A 23,547-nucleotide genomic window follows, 5' to 3' on the forward strand; every position below is an offset into this window, starting at 1 on the left:
CCCATCAAATACAATGAAAAGCTGATCTAAAGATATTTACACTGGAGTGGAATACACATTTTTTTGAGGCCAGTTATATCATGAAGAATCACACTTAATGAGATCTGACTCCATCAGTGTACCAAAGTAGTCAAGGAGTCAGATGTAAGCAGCTGAGCACCAAAAGGCCATTGGCTCCACATATACATGTGGCAATGAGATTCCAAAACCCAAGCTAATCAGAGGTCCATGAACCACCAAGGGCGACTTATAGAGCTGGTAATTTCCACCAACAAAAGCTACTTATTAATCTTTTAGTTATGAACAAATGCAGAGGCAGTATTTTGCCCAAAATTGAATGAAGAAGAAAGCTTTCAAACGCTATTGAAGACTGTTAAATAATCTAGATCTATTCTTCCTATGCCCCTTTCGTCCCCACCCTTAAAAAAGAGAGTTGCTACCTGGGAGTCACTTTTAACAAGACAATACCAAAAAAAGCAAAAAGGAACTAGGTTAGTCAATACACACTGTGAGCTCCAACACATACTGTACCCATCTGCATTCTTCAAGACCTCAGCTGCAGAATTTTATGCCCGCTGTTGAAAAGTGTTAAAGGAAAAGTTTTCTTGCCCACACCTGCAGTAAGGAAGTCGGGGGAATGATACATAAAAGTAAAGGCAAAGTGGTATGTGACAAATTCTAAAGCTAGTCTGTGTATACAACACAGAGCTGTGCAACGCTAGAGGAGGAATATATTTTAGGATTTGCAAGCATCCAGGATTAATGTAGTGTCTTTTTATTGAAAATGTTTTCTTTCTAAACTACACTTTTAAAGTTACTTGTGAAAAAAAGCAAACACTTTTTTGTTATAACAGCTTAGAAATTGGTTGTGACTCACGGCTCGATGAACATGAGGCTTTCTGCAACTCCCTTGCAGATTGATGTAGGCAGGCAAAGATACACTGAACCTTTATAAATAAAATAGAGGGGCCACAATTGTTCAGTTTGTATGAAATAAAAATATGGGAAGCAATTCAAAAGCAACTCAATATACAAAGAAAGCTAAAAAGCACTTATTCACCTATGAAATAAAGTGCAAATAATCTGCACAGCCCTGAGAATGTGCCAGTGTGAACTTACAACTTCATTACTTCAGCAGAAAAGAAAACACAAACCACAGCAGGTATATAGTTTTGCGAAGATGCAACCGCTTTCTCCTGTGACAACCATCATGATCTTGAGCTCCTCCCTACACAGTACAACCTACCTAACCACTGCCAAGCGCTGGCTACACAGAGGCTCTCCTGTGTGCTGGGGGAAGGAGGGAGCTGGAAAAGTACTCGGCAGAAACCCACGTTAGAAAGGCTCAGTTTACGGCTCCCCTTGCAATGGTACAGAACCAGAACGGGTCAGGGTTTCGAGGCCCATCCGGCTCCCTCGGGTGTAGCTTCTTCCCAAGGAGCCTCGGAGGAGTTCTGCCACCCGGCTGCCAGCGACCTGGAGCCCACGCTGATTCCAGCCCCTCGCCGACTCCACAGTTCGCGGAGGGGCACGGAGCCGCGGCGCCCGTCGGGGAGGAAGTAGCGGGACGGTAAACGGGAAGGAGGCTGAAGCCCCATCCGTGGCGCAGACTCCGAAAGAGGAGCCGGACCTGGACCCACGGCCGCCTCAGAGACCAACCGGCTTAGACAAAGGCCCGGCGCCTGCGGTCGGCGCGCGGCGGAGGAGGAGGGGTGCCCCGCGCAAGCGCAGGCGCAGACGATCGCGGCCCCCGCCTCAGGCCGCCCGGCGGCCTCGCCTCACTCCCACCCCAGACCCTCGCCTGGTTGGCCGCTGTGACTCACCGTCCCGAGCCGTGCCCATGAGCTGGTCCAGCAGGGCCCGCATCTGCGCCTGGGCGGACATGGTAGCCGGCGGAGGCGGTGGGGACGGCCGCGACGGCTTCTCTCAGGAAAGCAGCGGCAGCGGCGTCGACAAATGATGGTCGCGTCGGCCTCGAGCCCACTCGGCTCTTTCCCGCCGCGGGGGACGCCGGGAGGAAGTACGAAGGCGCCGGCGCACAGCCTGCTGGGAAATGTAGTTTCTAGGGTGGGTGCTTGGGGGAGACTGAGGTTCTGAGTGGTCTACGGAAGTTGTCCAAGGAAGGAACCAAAATCCCAACGCTGATTTTACTCTAGACCCCCAGGACCTCAAATGAGTCTCTACGGAGGGTAAACTACAATAATGTCAAATACAGTCTATCAAAAACAAGATAAATCCGTGCTTTTTCTAAGCTAGCCATGAAACCGTGAGCATATTAACTCCCCGACGCTCATTTTTTTTAAATCTGTGAAATGAGGATTCTAAAGGTGTCCCTCATATGATTTTTGTGAAAGTTAAATAAAGCATGGAATTTTACTTATTTTCATTTATTTATTTATTTTTGAGCGAGGGTCTTGCTTTGTTGCCCAGGCTGGAGTGCAGTGGCGCGATTACCGCTCACTGCAACCTCGACCTCCCAGGCTCCTTATCCTCCCTCCTCAGCCCGGCAAAGTATTGGGATTATAGGTGTGAACCACCATGTTTGGCCATCAGTTATGGCATTAATATTAGGTTCTATGATTAAAACCTCGTGGTCGTCCTTCTGTGAGCTCATGGTCTACCGTCCCAGGGGCTAAAAACAGGTATGTCTCAGCAATTACTTTATGTGATAATAGAATTATAGCATGCACTTATGTGTGCATAGTCTGGCATAGACTTCTATTAAAACTTTTCTTATTTTTTATTATATTTTATTTATTTATTTATTTATTTTTGAGATGAAGTTTCGCTCTTGTTACCCAGGCTGGAGTGCAATGGCCTGATCTCGGCTCTGCCTCCCGCGTTCAAGCAATATCTGCTGCCTCTGCCTCCCTTGTAGCTGAGATTACAGGTATGTGCCACCACGCCCAGCTAATTTTGTATTTTTAGTAGAGACGGGGTTTCTCCATATTGGTCAGGCAGGTCTCGAACTCTCAACCTCAGGTGATGCACCCGTCCCAGCCTCCCAAAGTGCTGGCATTACAGGCATAAGCCACCGCGCCTGGCCTTTATTTTTTATTTATTTATTTTTGGGATGGAGTCTTGCTCTGTCGCCCAGGGTGAAGTGCAGTGGTGTGATCTGGGCTCACTACAACCTCTGCCTCCTGGGTTCAAGCGATTCTCCTGCCTCAGTCTCCCCAGTAGCTGGGATTACAGACACCCGCCGTCATGCCCACCTAATTTTTTTTTTGTACTTTTGTAGAAACCGGGTTTTGCCATGTTGGCCAGGCTGGTCTTAAACTCCTGACCTCAGGTGATCCACCCACCTCGGCCTCCCAAAGTCCTGGGATTACAGCTGTGAACCACAACGCCAGGCCCCCGCTCTCTATTTAAAATAAATAAATAAATATAGGCCAGGTGTGGTGGCATTTGCCTCTAGTTCCAGCCACTCAGGAAGCTGAGGTTGGAGGACAGACTGAGCCTGGGTGGTTAAGGCTGCAGTGAGCTGTGATCACACCACTACACTGAAGCCTGGGCAAAAGAACGAGACCCTGTCTTGGCCAGGCGCGGGGGCTCACACCTGTGATCCCAGCAATTTAGGAGGCCAGAAAAAAAAAAAAAAAAAAAAAAAAACAAGACCCTGTCTCAAAAATTGACTTAAAACTTAAAAAACAGGCCAGGCGGGGGGCAGTGGCTTATGCCTGTAATCCCAGCACTTTGGGAGGTCAAGGCGGGCGGATCACCTGAGGTCGGGAGTTTGAGGCCAGCCTGACCAACATGGAGAAACCCTATCTCTACTAAAAATACAAAATTAGCCAGGCGTGGTGCCACATACCTGTAATCCCAGCTACTCCAGAGGCTGAGGCAGGAGAATTGCTTGAACCTGGGAGGCAGAGGTTGCGGTGAGCCAAGATTGCATCATTGTACTCCAGCCTGGGCAACAAAAGCAAAACTCCATCTCAAAAAAAAAAGGCCGAGCACGGTGGCTCACGCCTGTAATCCCAGCACTTTGGGAGGCCAAGGCAGATGGATCATGAGGTCAGGACTTCAAGATCAGCCTGGCCAACATGGTGAGACCCTGTCTCTACTAAAAATAGAAAAAAACTAGCCGAGCATGGTGGCACATACCTATAGTCCCAGCTACTCGGGAGGCTGAGGCAGGAGAATCACTTGAACCCAGGAGGCAGAGGTTGCAGTGAGCTGAGATTGTGCCACTGCACTCCAGCCTGGGCAATAGAGGGAGACTCCATCTCAAAAAGAAGAAGAAGAAGAAGAAAAAATAGGCCGGGAGTGGTCTATTTTGACATTCCACCTCAAAAAAATTAATTTAAAAATAAAATGTAAATTTACAAAAAATCATTTCACAAATGATAATTTAATGATTGCTGCCCTGGAAGGGGGAAAAAAAGACTTACTCTAAGAATACAACAAAGACTGTTGGTGGGCTAGAAGCATCAAAAGTCCAGACACGGTAAGACAAGTTTTGTTTTCATTTGTTTTGTTTTCAGACGGAGTCTCGCTCTGTCGCCCAGGCTGGAGTGCAGTGGTGCGATCTTGGCTCACTGCAAGCTCCGCCTCCCATGTTCATGCCATTCTCCTGCCTCAGCCTCCTGAGTAGCTGGGACTACAGACGCCCGCCACCACGCCCAGCTAATTTTCTTGTATTTATAGTAGAGACCGGCTTTCACTATGTTAGCCAGGATCTTCTGACCTCGTGATCCGCCCACCTCGGCCTCCCAAAGTGCTGTGATAATAGGCATGAGCCACTGCACCCGGCTGACAAGTTTTAAATAATGTTCTAAGGCATGATTTTGCTTCCAATTGGCCATTTGAACAAAGCAATTACATCATCTGAATTATGCACCTACCAAACTGCCACAGTTATTAGAAATCAGACAACTGCCAGGCACAGTGGCTCATGCTTGGAATCCCAGCACTTTGGGAGGCCAAAGCAGGAGATCACTTGAGTCTAGGAGTTCAAGACCAGCCTAGGTAATATGGCAAAACTCCATTCTACAAAAAAGTAAAAAAATTAGCTGGGCATGGTGGCTTACACCTGTAGTCCCAGCTACCCCAGAGGCTGAGGTGAAAGGATCACCTGTGCCTGGGAAGCAGAGGTTGTAGTAAGCCGTGATCCTGCCACTGCACTTGAGTCTGAGGGACAGAGGGAGACCCATTTTTTTTCTTTTTGAGACGGAGTTTCACTCTAGTTGCCCAGGCTGGAGTGCAATGGCAAGATCTCGGTTCGCCGCAACGTCTGCCTCCCTGGTTGAAGCAACTCTCCTGCCTCAGCCTCCCGAGTAGCTAGGATTACAGGCATGCGACACCACATCCGGCTAATTTTGTATTTTTAGTAGAGACTGGGTTTCTACATGTTGGCCAGGCTGGTGTTGAACTCCCGACCTCAGGTGATCCACCCCCCCCACCTCGGTCTCCCAAAATGCTGGGATTACAGGCATGAGCCACTGTGCCCGGCCTTTTTATTTATTTATTTATTTTTGAGACAGGGTCTGGCTCTTCTCAGTTCACTGCAACCTCCGTTTCCCAGGTTCACGCCATTCTCCTGCCTCAGCCTCCCAAGTAGCTGGGACTACAGGCGCCCGCCACCACACCTGGCTAATTTTTTTTATTTTTAGTAGAGATTGGGTTTCACCGTGTTAGCCAGGATGGTCTCTATCTCCTGACCTCGTGATCCGCCCGCCTCAGCCTCCCAAAGTGCTGGGATTACAGGATTGACCCACCCTGCCCGGCTTTTTTTTTTTCCTTTTTGGAGATGGAGTCTCACTCGGTCGCCCAGGCTGGAGCGCAATGGCGTGATCTCGGCTCATTGCAACCTCCAAGTCCTGGGTTCAAGCGATTCTCCTGCCTCAGCCTCCCAAGTAGCTGGGACTACAAGCATGCACCACCATGCCTGGCTATTTTTTGTATTTTTAGTAGAGACGGGATTTCGCCATGCTGGCCAGGCTGGTCTCGATCTCTTGATCTCATGATCCACCTGCCTCGGCCCCCCGAAGTGCTGGGATTACAGGCATGAGCCACTGTGCCCAGCCAAAAAATTTTTTAAAAAATAAATAAAGATGCCAGTCTCACTATGTAGCCCAGGCTGGTCTCAAATTTCTGAGGTCAAGCAATCTTCCTCCTGCCTTGGCCTCCCAAAGCGCTGGGATTACAGGTATGAGTCACCATGCCTGGCCTAGAGTAATTTCTTTTTTTTTTTTTTTTTTTCTCTTGAGACAGAGTTTTGCTCTGTCACCTAGGCTGGAGTGTAGTGGCATGATCTCAGCTCACCGCAACCTCTGCCTCCCGGGTTCAAGCAATTCTCCTGCCTCAGCCTCACCAAGTAGCTGGGATTACAGGTGCAGGCAACCATGCCCAGCTAATTTTTGTCTTTTTAGTAAGGAACAGTTTTTGCCATGTTGGCCAGGCTGACCTCAAACTCCTGACCTCAAACTCCTGACCTCAAGTGATTCGCCTGCCTCAGCCTCCCAAACTGCTGGGATTACATGCAAGAGCCACTGCACCCGGCCCCAGAGTAATTTTTTTTTTTTTTTTTTTGAGACGGAGTCTCGCTCTGCCGCCCAGGCTGGAGTGCAGTGGCGCAATCTCGGCTCACTGCAAGCTCCGCCTCCCGGGTTCACGCCATTCTCCGGCCTCAGCCTCCCGAGTAGGTGGGACTACAGGCGCCCGCCACTGCGCCCGGCTAATTTTTTTCTATTTTTTTTAGTAGAGACGGGGTTTCACCATGGTCTCGATCTCCTGACCTTGTGATCCGCCCGCCTCGGCCTTCCAAAGTGCTGGGATTACAGGCGTGAGCCACCGCGCCCGGCCAGCCAGAGTAATTTTGTTAGAGTCTCTCTCTCCCACAGTGTTTGACTGCTGATGTCTCTGCTCATTCGTTGGCTTTGTGGGATTTTTTAATTCTTGTTTTTATTTTTGAGTATGTCTTCCAAGGGGTCATTCCTAAATCAGCCTAGTCTACTGGACAACCAATGGTTGTTTACTTAGATTTTGGGGTCAAAACCCATAAAACAGGAATGTTTACAGCCTTGAAGAAGGATATGTGTATGGAATAAAAAATGCATTAAAATTTTAAGCTGTTTACAAGTCAGCCCCAACTTTTTCTTTCCACTGGGCCTTCTCTTGGGTGAACTTTTCCAGGTGCAACTCTTGTTCATGCAGAGACCTGTGAATGAACAAGACACATTACCTTTCCTCCACACACTGAACATAAAATGGGATAGATAATTTACATACCCTCATCCAAAAATAGGGAAGATGGCCGGGCGCGATGGCTCACGCCTGTAATTCCAGCACTTTGGGAGGCCCAGGCGGGCGGATCACTTGAGTTCAGGTGAGACCAGACTGGGCAACACAGTGAGACCCCGTCTCTAAAAAACAGGAAAAATTCAGCCGGGCATGGTGGCACCTGCCTGTAGTTCCAGCTACTCCGGAGGTGGAGGCGGAAGGCTTGCTGGAGCCGGAGTTCTTAGATACCCTGATCTGTGTGGTGATTCTAATCATCATGCCCAATATTGATCAACGTGGGGTGTCAGTACAACCACGTGACACTCCCAATTTGCCACAATATTTCAAGGTCGAAAATTCGCATCCCCACTGCCAGCAATTCTCCTCGTGGTCAAAGAGGAGAAACGCTGGGAGCACCGGGAGGCAGGGGCGAGGCCGGCGATCGGCGATCGCGGGTCGACGTCGAGAAAGAAGGCGGGAAGAGGACACGGTGGGGAGAGGACGGAGAGGGGAGCGAGGACGCAGCAAGGACGCAGGGAAGGAGGGGAAAGAGGACGGAAAGGAGCAAGGACGGAGGGGGGGAAGGGAACGAAGAGGGGCGAGGACGTTCAGCATCCATTGCGACAGCGACAAACAGGACACTGCCAGGTTCCCGAAGGAGGCCGCGCCCACGATCCGCGTTGCTGAGCAACCGAAGCATGCCGGCGGGGCGGGGTCAGAGCCCGAGCATTTCCGGCCCCGCCCGCCCATTTGTCGGAAGTGACGCCAGGGGGCGGGCCCGCGGCGCGGGCGGGTGAGAGGGCGCGGCGGCAGGTGAGTGAGCGCGGCCTCGTCCTCGCGCGTGCACGCCGCAGGGGTGCCGCAGGCCGCCCCTTCGCTCTGGGACGCGGTCCCCCTGCCTCGGCGACCCCGGCCCCCAAGTTCCCCAGTCCCTCGGCCCCTGGAGGACCCCGCCTGTGCTGCCGCCCAGCTCCTCCGCCTTCCCGAGTCGGGTGCGGGCCGGGAGGCTGCGGCGGGGCCCCAAGGCCTTCAGTGGGTCGGCCGCAGCGCCTCTGGAGGCTGATTCTCGGGTTTCCCCGGTTGCCGCAGCCTGGGCTTCAGTGGCGTTCAGAACAAACCCCATTGTTCCTCAAAGCGGGGTTTTACCTCCCGTTGGGGAGCTCCCCGCCGTGGCGCAGAGTAGGTGAGCCGGCCGTGGCCAGTTTCGCTCTTGGTGCCGCCCAGGTTGCTTGAGGGTGTTTTTTTATGGTAGAAGAATGTGGATGAGAAGCCTCACGGGAATCAGGGAGGTGTGTCCTCTCAGGACGCTGTCTGCAAGCTCGTGCGTCCGGCACCCCGGGAAGGCACCCCGGGAAAGCGCCCCGAGCGCAGCCGAGGTTGCTCGTCTGTGGGAGGGACTCAGGCCAAACACTGTGATTAGCGTTCCTGCTCTCCCCCACGTTCGTTGGCCGACAGTTGTCAAGGAGAGAGATTGCCCATGGACAGACTGATAGGTTATCAGGGTAGGCGGTTTCGTTTACTCCCGGGTTCTAAACCTTGTGATTCCAGCTGAGGAGGCTGTGACGCGCTCCCTTCCATGTATTGGCTGCCGGTATCTTTCCAGCGCCAGCATCAGATGACACTACTTCTTTGATTGCAATTTCAATCTGCATTCAATTAGAGCAGAATAACTCTACAAATACTCTCCGAGTGTCTGCTGGGAGCCAGGGATAGTTCTAGGGGCTGAGGATATAGTACTCAACAAAAGAACTTCCTGTCCTCAAGGAGCTTCTATTCCACTGGAGGGTGCAGGTGGTATATTAGATAAATAAAAAATGGAGCTTGCTGGGCCGGGCGCGGTGGCTCACGCCTGTCATCCCAGCACTTCGAAAGGCTGAGGCAGCCAGATCACCTGAGGTCCAAGAGTTAGAGACCAGCATGGCCATCATGGTGAAACCCCGTCTCTACTAAAAATAAAAAATTAGCCAGGCGTGGTGGCAGGCACTTGTAATCCCAGCTACTCGGGAGGTTGAGGGAGGAGAATTGCTTGAACCCGGGAGGCGGAGGTTGTAGTGAGCTGAGATCACCCCACTGCACTCCAGCCTGGTTGACAAGAGCAAGACTTCATCTCAAAAAAAAAAAAAAAAAAAAAAAAAAGCTAAAGAGTAAGTGCAGATCAGGGGAGGAGGAAATAGAATGACCCTGGCCTCAAGTGGACAAGGATTTGGGCATTGTACCAGTTCTCTTAGTCCTTGCCATACTGATTTGGATGCTTTTGGCATAAAGCATCGAAAACATATTAAAACTAGTTCACGCTATGGAAGCATTCCATTCGCTTTTGCTCTGGGAAGTCCAAGGAACCAGAAGTAAGATGGGGTCAAGGGCTTGAATGAGATCATCAGGATTTAGAAATGGTGGAGGATTCCGTCTTTTTTTTTCCTTTTCTTTTTTTCTTTTTCTTGAGACGGAGTTTCACTCTTGTTGCCCAGGCTGGAGTGCAGTGGCAAGAGCTCAGCTCACTGCAACCTCTGTCTCCCGGGTTCAAGCGATTCTCCCCCCTCAGCCTCCCAAGTAGCTGGGATTACAGGTGCCCACCACCATGCCCAGCTAATTTTTTTTTTTTTGTATTTTAATAGAGACGGGGTTTCACCATGTGGGCCAGGCTGGTTTCAAACTCCTGACTGCAGGTGATCTGCCCGCCTCGACCTCCTAAAGTGTTCAGATTACAGGTGTGAGCCACCGCACCTGGCCCTCTTTTTTTCCTTTTGCTTCACCCTCCTGAGTGTCTGGAACTACAGGTATGTGCCACAACACCCATATTTATTTTTATTAAAAATTTGTTTTTGGCTGGACACGGTGGCTCATGCCTGTAATCCTAGCACTTTGGGAGGCTGGGGCTGGCAGATCATGAGGTCAAGAGATTGAGACCATCCTGTCTAACATGGTGAAACCCTGTCTCTACTAAAAATACAAAAATTAATTGGGCGTGGTGGTGCACACCTGTAGTCCCAGCTACTTGGGAGGCTGAGGCAGGAGAATCTCTTGAACCCAGGAGGCGGAGGTTGCATTGAGCCAAGATCGTGCCACTACACTCTGGTGACAGAGCGAGATTCTGTCTCAAAAAAAAAAAAAAAAAAAAAAAATTAAAATTTTTTGTAGGGATGGGGTTTCACTTTCTTTCCCAGTCTGGTCCTGAACTCCTACGCCCAAGTGACCCTCCTTTGTTTGCCTCCTGAAGTGCTGGGATTATAAATGTGAGCCACCGCACCCAGCCTATTTGTTTATTTGTGTATTTTTTTTTTTTTTTAATATCTAGATGGGGTCTCACTGTGTTGCCCAGGCAGGTCTCAAACTCCTGGCTTCAAGCAGTCCTCCTGCCTTGGCCTTGCCAAGTGTTAGGATTACAGGTATGAGTCACCATGCCCACCCCTTCACTTTCTTTTCAGGCTCCTGCTTCCATTCTGCTGACTTGGAATGGTTTTCTGCTGCTTGTAACAACACAAAGTTTAATGGATTAAAGTGACAAATATTTATTATCCAACAGTTTCTGTGGGTCAGGAATTGATCAGTGGCTTATCTGGGTGATTATGACTTTGGGTCTTATGGAGTTGCAACCAAGATGTTGGCTGGGGCTGCAGGCGTCTAAAAACTTGATGGAGACTTTTCTGGTTTCTGTAGAGGTCGAAAATTTAAAAAGAATAAATAAAATAAAAACTGGACCAGGGCTGGAGGATCTGATTCCAAGGTGGCTTACTCACAAGGCTGGTGACTGGAAGCCTCAGTTCCCTCTTGGCTGGTAGCAGGAGCCCTCAGTTCCTTGCCTCATGGAGCTTTCCTTCGGGCCCATGTCCTCACATGGTAATTATCTTCCCTTAGAGCAGGTGACCTCAGAGTGAAAGTGGAAGGTTTCCACCACAATACTTGTTAATGAAATTCTTTTTTTTTTTTTTGAGATAGAGTCTCCCTCTGTCACCCGGGCTGGAGTGCAGTGACGTAATCTTGGCTCATTCCTTGTCCTCGGTTCAGCTATTCTCTTGCCTCAGCCTCCTGAGGAGCCGGGACTACAAGCATGCACTACCACGCCCAGCTAATTTTTTTTTTTTTTTTTTTTTTTTTTTTTTTGAGACGGAGTCTCGCTCTGTCGCCCAGGCTGGAGTGCAGTGGCCGCATCTCAGCTCACTGCAAGCTCCGCCTCCCGGGTCTACGCCATTCTCCTGCCTCAGCCTCCCGAGTAGCTGGGACTACAGGCGCCCGCCACCTCACCCGGCTAGTTTTTTGTATTTTTTAGTAGAGACGGGGTTTCACCGTATTAGCCAGGCTGGTCTCGATCTCCTGACCTTGTGATCCGCCCGTCTCGGCCTCCCAAAGTGCTGGGATTACAGGCTTGAGCCACCGCGCCCGGCCATAATTTTTGTATTTTTAGTAAAAATGGGGTTTTACCATGTTGGTTGGGCTAGTCTCAAACTCCTGGCCTCAAGTTATCCTCCCGCCTCGGCCTCACAAAGTGCTGGGATTATAGATGTGAGCCATCGTGCCCGGCCTATTTCATTTATTTATTTATTTTGAGATAGATTCTCACTCTGTTGCCCAACTGGAGTGCAGTAGTTCCATCTCGGCTCACTGCAACCCCCACCTCCCAGGTTCAAGCGATTGTCCTGCCTCAGCCTCCCAAGTAGCTGAGATTACAGGCGTGCATCACCATGCCCGGCTGATTTTTGTATTTTTGGTAGAGGCAAGTTTTTGCCATGTTGGCCAGGCTGATCTGGAACTCCTGACCTCAGGTGATCTGCCTGCCTTGGTTTCCCAAAGTGCTGAAATTAGAAGCATGAGCCACCACCCCTGCCCCTGCCCCCCATCCAAACATTTTAAAACCACTATGCGACTTACCACTCCTGTGGGACAAGAGTGCCTAGTCCTGTGATTTCAGCTGGGGTTGTGGCCCTAATCTCTGGGAATCTGATTAATTAGCTAGGGCCAAGCCTAATTTATTAATGAATACATTAATAAATTACTCTTCTGGCCAGGCAAGGTGACTCACGCCTGTAATCCCAGTCTTTTGGGAGGCCAAGGGGGGCGGATCACCAGGTCAGGAGATCGAGACCATCCTGGCTAACATGGTGAAACCCCATCTCTACTAAAAATAGAAAAAATTAGCCGGGTGTGGTGACGAGCGCCTATAGTCCCAGCCACTTGGGAGGCTGAGGCAGGAGAATGGCGTGAACCTGGGAGGCAGAGCTTGCAGTGAGCCAAGATCATGCCATTGCACTCCAGCCTGAGCAACAGAGCGAGACTCTGTCTCAAAAAAACAAAAAAAGCCGACTGGGGGCAGTTGTTCACACCTACAATCCCAGCACTTTGGGAGGCCTAGGCGAGCAGATCAGGAGTTCAGGAGATCGAGACCCAAGACCATCCTGGCTAACACGGTGAAACCCCGTCTCTACTAAAAATACAAAAGTTAGCCGGGTGTTGGCTGGGCACGGTTACTCACGCATGTAATCCCAGCACTTTGGGAGGCCAAGGCGGGTGGATCACCTGAGGTCAGGAGTTCGAGATCAGCCTAGGCAACACAGTAAAACCCTATTTCTACTAAAAATACAAAATTAGCCGGATATGGTGGCACATGCCTGTAGTCCCAGCTACTCAGGAGGCTGAGGCAGGAGAATGCAGTGAGCCGAGATAGCACCATTGCACTCTAGACTGGGCAACAGGAGTAAATCTCCGTCTCACCAAATTAAATAAATAAATAAATAAGCTGGGTGTGGTAGGTGGTGCCTGTAGTCCCAGCTACTCCTCAGGCTGAGATACAATGGCATGAACCCAGGAGGCGGAGCTTGCAGTGAGCTGAGATAGCACCACTGCACTCCAGCCTGGGCGACAGAGTGAGATTCCATCTCAAAAAAAACACCTGGCCGGGCGCGGTGGCTCAAGCCTGTAATCCCAGCACTTTGGGAGGCCGAGACAGGCGGATCACGAGGTCAGGAGATCGAGACCATCCTGGCTAACACGGTGAAACCCCGTCTCTACTAAAAAATACAAAAAACTAGCCGGGCGAGGTGGCGGGCGCCTGTAGTCCCAGCTACTCGGGAGGCTGAGGCAGGAGAATGGTATAAACCCAGGAGGCGGAGCTTGCAGTGAGCTGAGATCGCGGCACTGCATTCCAGCCTGGGTGACAGAGCGAGACTCCGTCTTAAAAAAAAAAAACAAAAAAAAAACCCTGGCCAGTCGCCATGGCTCATGCCTGTAATCTCAGCACTTTGGGAGGCTGAGGTGGGTAGATCATGAGGTCAGGAGATCAAGGCCATCCTGGGTAATATAGTGAAACCCTATCTCTACTGAAAATACAAAAAAAAAAAAAAAAATTAACTGGGTGTCATGGCATGTGCCTGTAGTCCCAGCTACTCAGGAGGCTGAGGCAGGAGAATTGCTTGAACCCAGGAGGCAAAGGTTGTGGTGAGCCAAGTTCATGCCACTACACTCCAGCCTGGGCAACAGAGCGAGACTACGTCTCAAAAATAAAAAAAAAACCCTACAAACTTGGTGAATTTTGTACCCACTTGTGCTTTGCAAAATTCTTCATGGGGCCGGGTGCGGTGGCTCACACCTGTAATCCCAGCACTTTGGGAGGCCGAGGCAGGCGGATCACAAGGTCAGGAGATGGAGACCATCCTGGCTAACATGCTGAAACCCTGTCTCCACTAAAAGATACAAAAAATTAGCTGGGCATGGTGGTGGGCGCCTGTAGTCCCAGCTACTCGGGAGGCTGAGGCAGGAGAATCGCTTGAACCCAGGAGGTGGAGGTTGCAGTGAGCTGAGATTGCACTACTGCATTCCAGCCTGGGCACCAGAGCAAGACTCTGTCTCGAGAAAAAATAAAAATAAATAAAAATTGGGCCGGGTGCAGTGGCTCATGCCTGTAATCCCAGCACTTTGGGAGGCCGAGGAGGATGGATCACAAGGTCAGGAGATTGAGACCATGCTGGCTAACTTGGTGAAACTCCGTCTCTACTGAAAATACAAAAAAATTAGCCGGACGTGGTGGCGGGCACCTGTAGTCCCAGCTACTTGGGAGGCTGAGGCAGAAGAATAGTGTGAACCCGGGAGGCAGAGCTTGCAGTGAGCTGAGATTGCGCCACTGCACTCCAGCCCGGGTGATAGAGACTCCGTCTCAAAAATAAATGAATAAATAAAATTAACACTAATTTGTGGGGGAGTTGCAGGAAATCTACCTTGGAATTCAGGAGAAAGGCTTACCCCATGGTATTTTCTGGATAGACTACAAAACTTATTCTATGTAATAGTTGCCCGTCAGCTGTTCGCCCTCAACTTATTTTTAGGAGGCATTGTGAGCCCTTCTCAAGTACTGTAAAAGTTTTTCAGTTCTGTAAAGGAAAGGAACTTGTGTTTGGGCTTTTGCGTGTTGACTGAAAGTGCTGTGATACTTTTGCCTTTGTCATGGAACCATGATCTTTAAAGTGGTTCTGGAAAAATGGTTATGGGCCTGTTCTTTGTCTTGAGATTATTCTTGGTGGAGAGAGAAATAGCCGCTTGCTGTAAACAGTTGGACACAGTAGCTGTCCTTGTCTGACATCTGCTTTGCTCAGCTGAAACATCTGCCTCATTGGCTACCGTGGGTGTCTCTGAAGCTCCATTGGCCACTGTGGTGTCTCTGAGGCTCCTGTTGAATTGCTGTCAAATACCCGGAGTGTTCTTGGTGGTGACACAGCCACATTTTGCAAATACATTTCTTAAGTCGTTTGTGTGTATAGCAGCTGGATTTGGGGACAAGCATTTGGGCACACTTGCTCCAAGATTGGTGAGTGATTATGGATGATGAAGTCTGTGGGAAAATTCAGATGCTGAAGCAGAGAGAATGATTGTGAGTTATCTTACTCGTCTTAAATTCTCTTCCGTCCGTTTGACTCGGGACACAGCAGACGTCTTCCTGGCCTTAAATAAATAGCTTTCTTTCTGCCAGGTGAGAGAGGTATGATGAGTGCTTTGAAAGAAAAATACTGAGTTTTCTGGGGTGGAATGTAGTTAACCAGGGTCAGCAGGGGTCACCCCAAACTTGTTTAAGGCGTGAGCCACTGCACCTGGGCCTTTTTTTTTTTTTTTCTTTTTTTTGAGGCAGAGTCTTGTTCTTATTGCCCAGGCTGGAGTACAACGGTGCGATCTCAGCTCACTGCAACCTCTGCCTCCTGGGTTCAAGCGATTCTCCTGCTTCATCCTCCCTAGTAGCTGGGATTATAGGCATGCGCCACATGCCAGCTAATTTTTGTATTTTTAGTAGAGACGGGGTTTCACCGTGTTGGCCAGGTTGGTCTCGAACTCCTGACCTCAAGTGATCTGGCTGCCTTGGCCTCCTAGAGTGCTGGAATTACAGTTGTGAGCTACCACACCCAGCTGGGGGCTTATTATTATTATTTTTTAATCCATTGACAAAATCCTTCCAATTTCTGTTTCTTTTTCCTTTTTTTTTTTTTTTTTTGAGACAGAGTCTCTCTCTGCCGCCCAGGCTGGAGTGTAGTGGCGCGATCTTGGCTCACTGCAAGCTCCGCCTCCCGGGTTCCCGCCATTCTCCTGCCTCAGCCTCCCGAGTAGCTGGGACTATAGGCACCCGCCACCACGCCCGGCTAGTTTTTTGTATTTTTTAGTAGAGACGGGATTTCACCGTGTTAGCCTGGATGGTCTCGATCTCCTGACCTCGTGATCCGCCTGTCTCGGCCTCCCAAAGTGCTGGGATTACAGGCTTGAGCCACCGCGCCTGGCCCCAATTTCTGTTTCTAACTGGTGAAACTAGATAGTAATATTAATCTATAATCATAGTTTTTCTCTAAATATTAACTAAATATTTTATCCATTTAAAACACTGTTTTCCTCTCTTTTTTTTTGAGACAGGGTCTTGCCCTGTTGCCCAGACTGGAATGCAGTGGCGAGATCTCGGCTCACCCAAGCCTTGACCTCCCAGGCTCAAGGGAACCTCCCGCCTCAGTCTCTCGCATAGCTGGGACTAGAGGCACATACCACCACACCCGGCTAGTTTTTGTTTTTTGTTTTTTTTTTTTTTTTTTGAGACGGAGTCTCGCTCTGTCGCCCAGCCCAGGCTGGAGTGCAGTGGCGGATCTCGGCTCACTGCAGGCTCCGCCTCCCGGGTTCACGCCATTCTCCTGCCTCAGCCTCCCGAGTAGCTGGGACTACAGGCGCCCACAACCGCGCCCGGCTAATTTTTTGTATTTTTAGTAGACACGGGGTTTCACCGTGGTCTCGATCTCCTGACCTTGTGATCCGCCCGCCTCGGCCTCCCAAAATGCTGGGATTACAGGCGTGAGCCACCGCGCCCGGCCGTTTTTGTTTTTTTTTGTAGAGGCAGGGTTTTGCCACTTTGCTCAGGCTGGTCTCAAACTCCTGAGCTCAAGTGATCTTCCTGCCTCCTGCTTTAGCCTCCTGAAGTTGCTGGGATTACAAGTGTATGCTACTGTGCCTAGCCCTAAAACACTATCTTGACCACAGAGGAGGTCTACAGAAAAAGAAAGAAAAAAAACCCAAAAATGACTGCTTCAGGCTGGGCACGATGGTTCACACCTGTAATTCTAGCACTTTGGGAGGCAGAGGTGGGAGGATCACGTGAACCCAGGAGTTACAGACAAGCCTGGGCAACACAGTGAGGCTCCTATTTCTACAAAAAATTTAAAGATTAGCTGGATAAAAATTAACTGGTGCATGCCTGTGCTCCCAGCTACTGGGGAGCCTGAGGCAGGAGGATCTCTTGAGCCCAGGGGGTTCAAGGCTGCAGTGAGCCATTATTGTACCACTTCATTCCAGCCTGGACAACAGAGCAAGACCCTGTGTCCAAAAAAAAAAAAAAAAGTTTTCATCAAATTCTGCAATTAAAATTTAGAAAATATCTATTTTCCTTTTTTTTTTTTTTTTTCTGAGATGGAGTCTCACCCTGTAACCCAGGCTGGAGTGCAATGGTGTGATCTCAGCTCACTGCAACCTCCACCTCCCGGGTTCAAGCAATTCTCCCACCTCAGCCTCCCAGGTAGCTGGGATTACAGGTGTGCACCACCACGCCCAACTAATTTTGTATTTTTAGTAGAGCCGGGATTTCTCCATGTTGGTCAGGCTGGTCTTGAACTCCTGACCTCAGGTGATCCGCCCACCTCAGCTTCCCACTGTGGTGGAATTATAGGCGTGAGCCACCATGCCTGACCTAGACCACCTATTTTCATTTTTATTTTTCACTTTTTAAATATTTTCTTTATTTAATTTTTTTGACCGCCTATTTTCAAAATATTAAATTGCTTTTTTTTTTTTTTTTTTTTGTAGACAAAGTCTCGCTCTGTCTCCCAGGCTGGAGTACAGTGGCACGATCTTGGCTCACTGCAAGCTCTGCCTCCCAGGTTCACTCCAGTTTCCTGTCTCAGCCTCCCGAGTAGCTGGGACTACAGGTGCCCACCACCACGGCCGGGTAATTTTTTGTATTTTTAGTAGAGACAGCGTTTCACCTTGTTAGCCAGGATGGTCTCGATCTCCTGACCTCGTGATCCACCCGCCTTGGCCTCCCAGAGTCCTGGGATTACAGGTGTGAGCCACCGCGTCGGCCTTGAATTCCTTTTTATTTGTGGATTTGTGGTGATGATTTTTATTCGTTGTGATGATTTTTATTCTGCCCTTCCTGGAGTACATATACTTTTCCTAATTAAAAAGCAATTAGAGGCTGGGCACGGTGGCTCAGCGCAGCCACCGCCCCTACCGCACAGTGGTAGGGAGTTCAAGACCAGCCTGACCAATATGGAGAAACCCCATCCCTACTAAAAATACAAAATTAGCCTGACGTGGTAGCACATGCCTGTAATCCCAGCTACTCAGGAGGCTGATGCAGGAGAATCGCTTGAAACTGGGAGGCGGATGTTGCAGTGAGCCAAGATCGCGCCATTGCGCTCCAGCCCGGGCAACAGTGCAAGACTCTGTGTCCAAAAAAAAAAAAAAGAGCAATTAGAATGAGACTTTTGTTTTTATTTTCTGTTCTCTGTGACTCAGTAAACTTCTTAGAGAAAGAACCCTTGGAGAAAAGGGAGAGACCCGTTACTGCCTTTCAGCATGGACTGTGGTATTCCTGCCCCACCCCCGCCAAAATGTTAATGAGCTGTGCTGGATTTTTTTGTTCTTCCTCCTTATCAGAGTTTCCACTGAGGGCTGGGTAGCCTGTGGACTCCCTGGAGGACAGACAGGTGTGGCAGTCTCAGCGGCCTAGAGTGGATGGCTGGTTTACTGACAGTCCTTTTTTTTTGAGACAGAGTCTTGATCTGTTGCCCAGGCTGGAGTGCAGTAGTAGTCTTGCCTCACTGTGTCTTCTACCTCCCAGGCTGAAGTGATTCTCGTGCTTCAGCCTTCCCAGTAGCTGAGATTACAGGCAGACGCCACCATACCCACCCAGTTTTGTATTTTTAGTAGAGACAGGATTTCACCACATTGGCTAGCCTGGTCTTGAACTCCTGTTTTCAAGTGATCTGTCCACCTCGGCCTCCCAAAATGCTAGGATTATAGGCATGAATCACCATGGGCTTACTGATAGTTCTGTAGGCCAGGGGAATCATCTGTTTGAATAACCATATATGGGGTATTTTGTTTATCTTTCTTCAAGTTATTTTTGGTGTCAGGTCTTTTTTTTTTTTGAGTCTCACCCTGTCACCCAGGCTGGAGTGCAATGGCGTGATCTTGGCTCACGGCAACCTCTGCCTCCCAGGTTCAAGCGATTCTCCTGCCTCAGCCTCCTTAGTAGCTGAAATTACTGATGCGCACCACCACGCCCAGTTAATTTTGTGTATTTTTAGTAGAGATGGGGTTTTACCATGTTGGCCAGGCTGGTGTCGAACTCCTGACCTGGCGATCTACCCACCTCAGCCTCGCAAAGTGCTGGGATTACAGGCTTGAGCTACCACGCCCAGCTAGTGTCAGGTCTTTTACCTTAATTAATACATATCATATTGACAAATTTTTTTTTCCGAGCCCTCACTTTTTTTTTGAAACAGGGTCTTACTCTGTTGCCCAAACTGGAATGTAATGATAGTGATCACAGCTCACTGCAACCTCAACTTCTTGGGCTCAAGCTAACTTCCCACCTCAGCCTCCCAGGTAGCTGTGACTACAAGTGCGTGCCACTACATGTGACTAATTTTATTTTACTTTTTGTAGAGATGGGGTCTCCCCATGTTGCCCAGACTGGTCTCGACTTCTTGGCCTCAAGTCATCCTCCTGCCTCAGCCTCCCAAAACACTAGGATTATAGGCGTGAACCACCGTGCCCGGCCATGAAGTTAAATTTTTTGGTTATTAGCTTGTCGAGTTCTGTCTTCTGTTTTTTTTGTTTTTGTTTTTGTTTTTTTGAGACAGAGTCTCGCTCTGTCGCCCGGGCTGGAGTGCAGTGGCCGGATCTCAGCTCACTGCAAGCTCCGCCTCCCGGGTTCACGCCATTCTCCTGCCTCAGCCTCCCGAGTAGCTGGGACTACAGGCGCCCACCACCGCGCCCGGCTAATTTTTTGTATTTTTTAGTAGAGACGGGGTTTCACCGTGTTAACCAGGATGGTCTCGATCTCCTGACCTCGTGATCCGCCCGTCTCGGCCTCCCAAAGTGCTGGGATTACAGGCTTGAGCCACCGCGCCCGGCCTTCTGTTTTTTTTAAATAGCCACATGGCCTGCCTCTCTGTGGTCAATGGTATGGATGCTCAAGTACAGCAAGGACAGTGCCCTGCTCAAGTCTCTCTGACCTGGGTCCATGGGGATTTTCTCTGTCAATCAGGTTCCTGAAGCTCTGGCTACTGTTTCTGGTATTTTTAATGACCATAGTCGAGAAAAACATTGATATCTTCTTGCCATTGATGAGCAAATCTTTGGACCTATCTCATGGTGTCCTTATTTGCAAACTGGTTGAATCGTGAACTGCCTGGCTGGCTTTGGCTGCCTTGCTGTTGTGGCTTTTAATAACTACCCCTATTTTCTGGTGGCTGAGTAAAGTTTCCAAAAAGGAAGTCTTACCTGGGGATCCTGTGAAGGAATTCCTGACCAACTTTTTAATTTTCCAAAGACAGGCCTTACTAGTGTTAAGGCCTTTTCTGTGGCCTTTTCTGTGGCCAGGCCGGTGTGAAAGCTTGTGCAGAGGCTGTATAGCAGTAAGACTTCCCACCCTTTGGGGCATTTTCATTGTCACCATGTTGTCTGACTTTGGTGACGACCCCTTTTAAACTCTGGCATTTGCTCGGGACGCATTGGGGAGTATTATTATAAATGCTATGTGTATCCGTTTTTTCCCCACAGTAGAAAGGGAAATTATTTTAATGAATGGTTTTGAGGAAGCTGATAATTATTTGTAATGGAGAATCGTAACATGCCAGAGGTTTGGCTCTTGTTTCAGTATTTCTTCAGGCTACCACAAAACTCAACTATTGATATTCTTCCAAAAATAAACAAAACACTAAAAAGACCCCTGCCTCTGGAACAAAATAGCTTCATATTAAGGTAGGTAGCTTTGTAAACATAAGGTAGCTACCTTCATGTTTAAGGTAGCACCAACCAAGGCTGCCTGTGGAGAAGCTGGTTCTTCCTCTTAAACTTATATGAACCTCTGACCCCACCCCCCCTTACTAAAGGTTTTCTTTTCTCCTTTGATTTTTTATTTTATAGTTTTTATTTTAGACTACTTATAGATTCACAAGATGTTGCAAAAATAGCACACAGCTGGACCCTGCAGTCTGCTTCCTGAATGGTAACATCTTTTTTTTTTTTTTTTTTGAGACGGAATTTTGTTCTTGTCACCCAGGCTGGAGTGCAATGGCGTGATCTTGGCTCACTGCAACCCCTGCCTCCCAGGTTCAAGTGATTCTCCTGCCTCAGCCTCCCAAGTATCTGGGATTACAGGCATGCACCACCGGGCCCGGCTAATTGTTTTTTGTATTTTTAGTAGAGATGGGGTTTCTCCATGTTGGTCAGGCTGATCTCAAACTCCTGACGTCAGGTAATCTGCCCACCTCAGCCTCCCGAAGTGCTGGGATTTACGGGCGTGAACCACCGCACTTGACCAATAACTACCATTTCAAATTCCCACTCCCACTGTACTACACACCTGTTATCCTATATTCTCACCAACACATTTTAAAATGCTTCACTTTTAGGCTGGGCGTGGCCCACACTTTGGGAGGCTGAGGCAGACGGATCACTTGGGCCCTGGAGTTCGAGACCAGCATGGGCAACGTGGCGAATCTCCGTCTCTACAAAAAATACAAAAATTTGCCCGGTGCAGTGGTGCACACCTGTGGTCCCAGCTCCTTGATAGGCTGAGGTGGGACAATCACTTGAACCCGGGAGGAGGAGGTTGCAGTGAGCCTAGATCGCCACTGCCCTTCAGCCTGGGTGACAGAGTGAGACCCTGTCTCAAAATAAAATGAAATGGTTAACTTTTGTTAATGTCATTTGTCCTGCTGTGTCTGTGAGTGAGACTGAGCGTGTTTCCCTTGAGCACCGGCCACTGGAGTGTGCTCTTCGGTGAACTGCGCAGTTACGAATTCGTTTCCTCTTTCCCCGCTGGGGTCCTTGCCTTTCTTTTGTGGGTTTGTGAAATCTCCAGGAATATTTATCCTGGTTTGTTTTGCGGGGCTGACAAGGTAACAATCTTTTGGCTTCCCTGGCCACGTTGGAAGAATTGTCTCGGGCCACACGTGAAGTACACTAACACTAACGGTAGCTGATGAGATCTCCGAATGTTTTCAGAAAGTTGATGAATTTGTTTTTTTTTGTTTTTTTTGTTTTTTTTGTTTTTTTTTGAGACGGAGTCTGGCTGTGTCTCCCAGGCTGGAGTGCAGTTGGGTGATCTCGGCTCACTGCAAGCTCCGCCTCCCGGGTTCACGCCATTCTCTCGCCTCAGCCTCCCAAGTAGCTGAGACTACAGGCGCCCGCCACCACGCCCGGCTAGTTTTTTTTTTTTTTGTATTTTTAGTAGAGACGGGGTTTCACCATATTAGCCAGGATAGTCTCGATCTCCTGACCTCGTGATCCACCCGCCTCGGCCTCCCAAAGTGCTGGGATTACAGGCTTGAGCCACCGCGCCCGGCTAGTTGATGAATTTGTGTTAGGCCACACTGGGCCAAGGGTTGGACAAACTTGGGTTAGACATTTCAGAGTATATTTAGTCCCATCAGTGTTTTTCTTAATGATTTTCACCTTTGGGGTCATGCTTTCAAGACTTTTCCTAACCAAGGTTACATAAACATTCTCTTCTATTTCCTTTTAGTTTAATGTTTGTTAAAAATAATATTTACGGCCGGGTGCGGTGGCTCAAGCCTGTAATCCCAGCACTTTGGGAGGCCGAGACGGGTGGATCACGAGGTCAGGAGATCGAGACCATCCTGGCTAACACGGTGAAACCCCATCTCTACTAAAAAATACAAAAAACTAGCCGGGCGAGGTGGCGGGCGCCTGTAGTCCCAGCTACTCAGGAGGCTGAGGCAGGAGAATGGCGTAAACCCGGGAGGTGGAGCTTGCAGTGAGCTGAGATCCGGCCACTGCATCCCAGCCTGGGCGACAGAGCAAGACTCCGTCTCAAAAAAAAAAAATAATAATAATAATAATATTTACATTTTTGGCCAGGCATGGTGGCTCACACCTGTAATCCCAGCACTTTGAGAGGCTAAGGTGGGCAGATCACGAGGTCAGCAGTTCTAGACCAGCCTGACCAATATGGTGAAACCCTGTCTCTACTAAAAATACACAAATTAGCCAGGTGTGGTGGTAGGTACCTGTGGTCCGAGCTACTTGGGAGGCTGAGTGAACCTCTGCCTGCCAAGTTCAAGCAATTCTCCTGCCTCAGCCTCCTGATGATTGATGGGTGTTTGTTTTGGTTTTTGTTTGTTTGTTTGTTTTGAGATGGGAGTCTCACTCTGTTGCCCAGGCTGGAGTGCAGTGGCGTGATATTGGCTCACTGCAACCTCTGCCTTCCGGGTTCAAGCGATTCTCCTGTCTCAGCCTCCTGAGTAGCTGGGATTATAGGTGCACGCCACCATACCCAGCTAATTTTTGTACTTTAGTAGAGATGAGGTTTCACCATGTTGTTTAGGCTGGTCTTGAACTGCTGAGTTCGTGATCCGCCTGCCTTGGCCTCCTGAAGTGCTAGTATTACAGGCGCAAACCACCACGCTTGGTTGATTGGTGTTTTTTTAATTGATTGATTGGTGGGTTTTTGGGGTTTTTTATTGATGTTTTGTTTTGTTTTGAGACAGAGCTTCGCTCTGTGTCACCAGGCTGGGGGGCAGTGACATGATCATGGTTCATTGCAGCCTCAGCTTCCTGGGT

The 23,547-nt window shown here is 49.2% G+C and overlaps 2 protein-coding genes across 40 annotated transcripts in view; one reads left to right on the top strand and one right to left on the bottom strand.

The window, feature by feature from the left end:
- LUC7L (LUC7 like) overlaps nucleotides 1-1,995 on the bottom strand; it is a 45,019-nt gene extending 43,024 nt beyond the window's left edge. For 7 of the 11 annotated variants that reach the window (XM_065537126.1, XM_074028332.1, XM_005590733.4 and 4 more), the window contains exon 1: nucleotides 1,824-1,995. In XM_065537126.1, the coding sequence (XP_065393198.1) occupies nucleotides 1,824-1,884 (61 nt within the window). In that variant the 5' untranslated portion in view covers nucleotides 1,885-1,995. Of the gene's footprint in view, nucleotides 1-877; nucleotides 948-1,823 lie in introns of all 11 variants that reach the window. The other 4 variants (XM_015442611.3, XM_074028336.1, XM_074028334.1 and 1 more) reach the window with 1 other exon arrangement.
- Nucleotides 1,996-7,998: 6,003 nt separating this feature from the next.
- Nucleotides 7,999-23,547, top strand: part of FAM234A (family with sequence similarity 234 member A) — a 40,168-nt gene continuing 24,619 nt past the window's right edge. For 8 of the 29 annotated variants that reach the window (XM_065537537.2, XM_065537534.2, XM_065537533.2 and 5 more), the window contains exons 1-2: nucleotides 7,999-8,037; nucleotides 10,520-10,610. The gene's annotated coding sequence lies outside the window, so the exon portion shown is untranslated. Of the gene's footprint in view, nucleotides 8,408-9,839; nucleotides 10,002-10,519; nucleotides 10,611-14,891; nucleotides 15,017-17,532; nucleotides 17,675-23,547 lie in introns of those variants that run through there. The other 21 variants (XM_074028381.1, XM_074028379.1, XM_074028370.1 and 18 more) reach the window with 7 other exon arrangements.

Source organism: Macaca fascicularis, chromosome 20 (assembly GCF_037993035.2).
Source record: "Macaca fascicularis isolate 582-1 chromosome 20, T2T-MFA8v1.1".
NCBI classification, from domain to species: domain Eukaryota; kingdom Metazoa; phylum Chordata; class Mammalia; order Primates; family Cercopithecidae; genus Macaca; species Macaca fascicularis.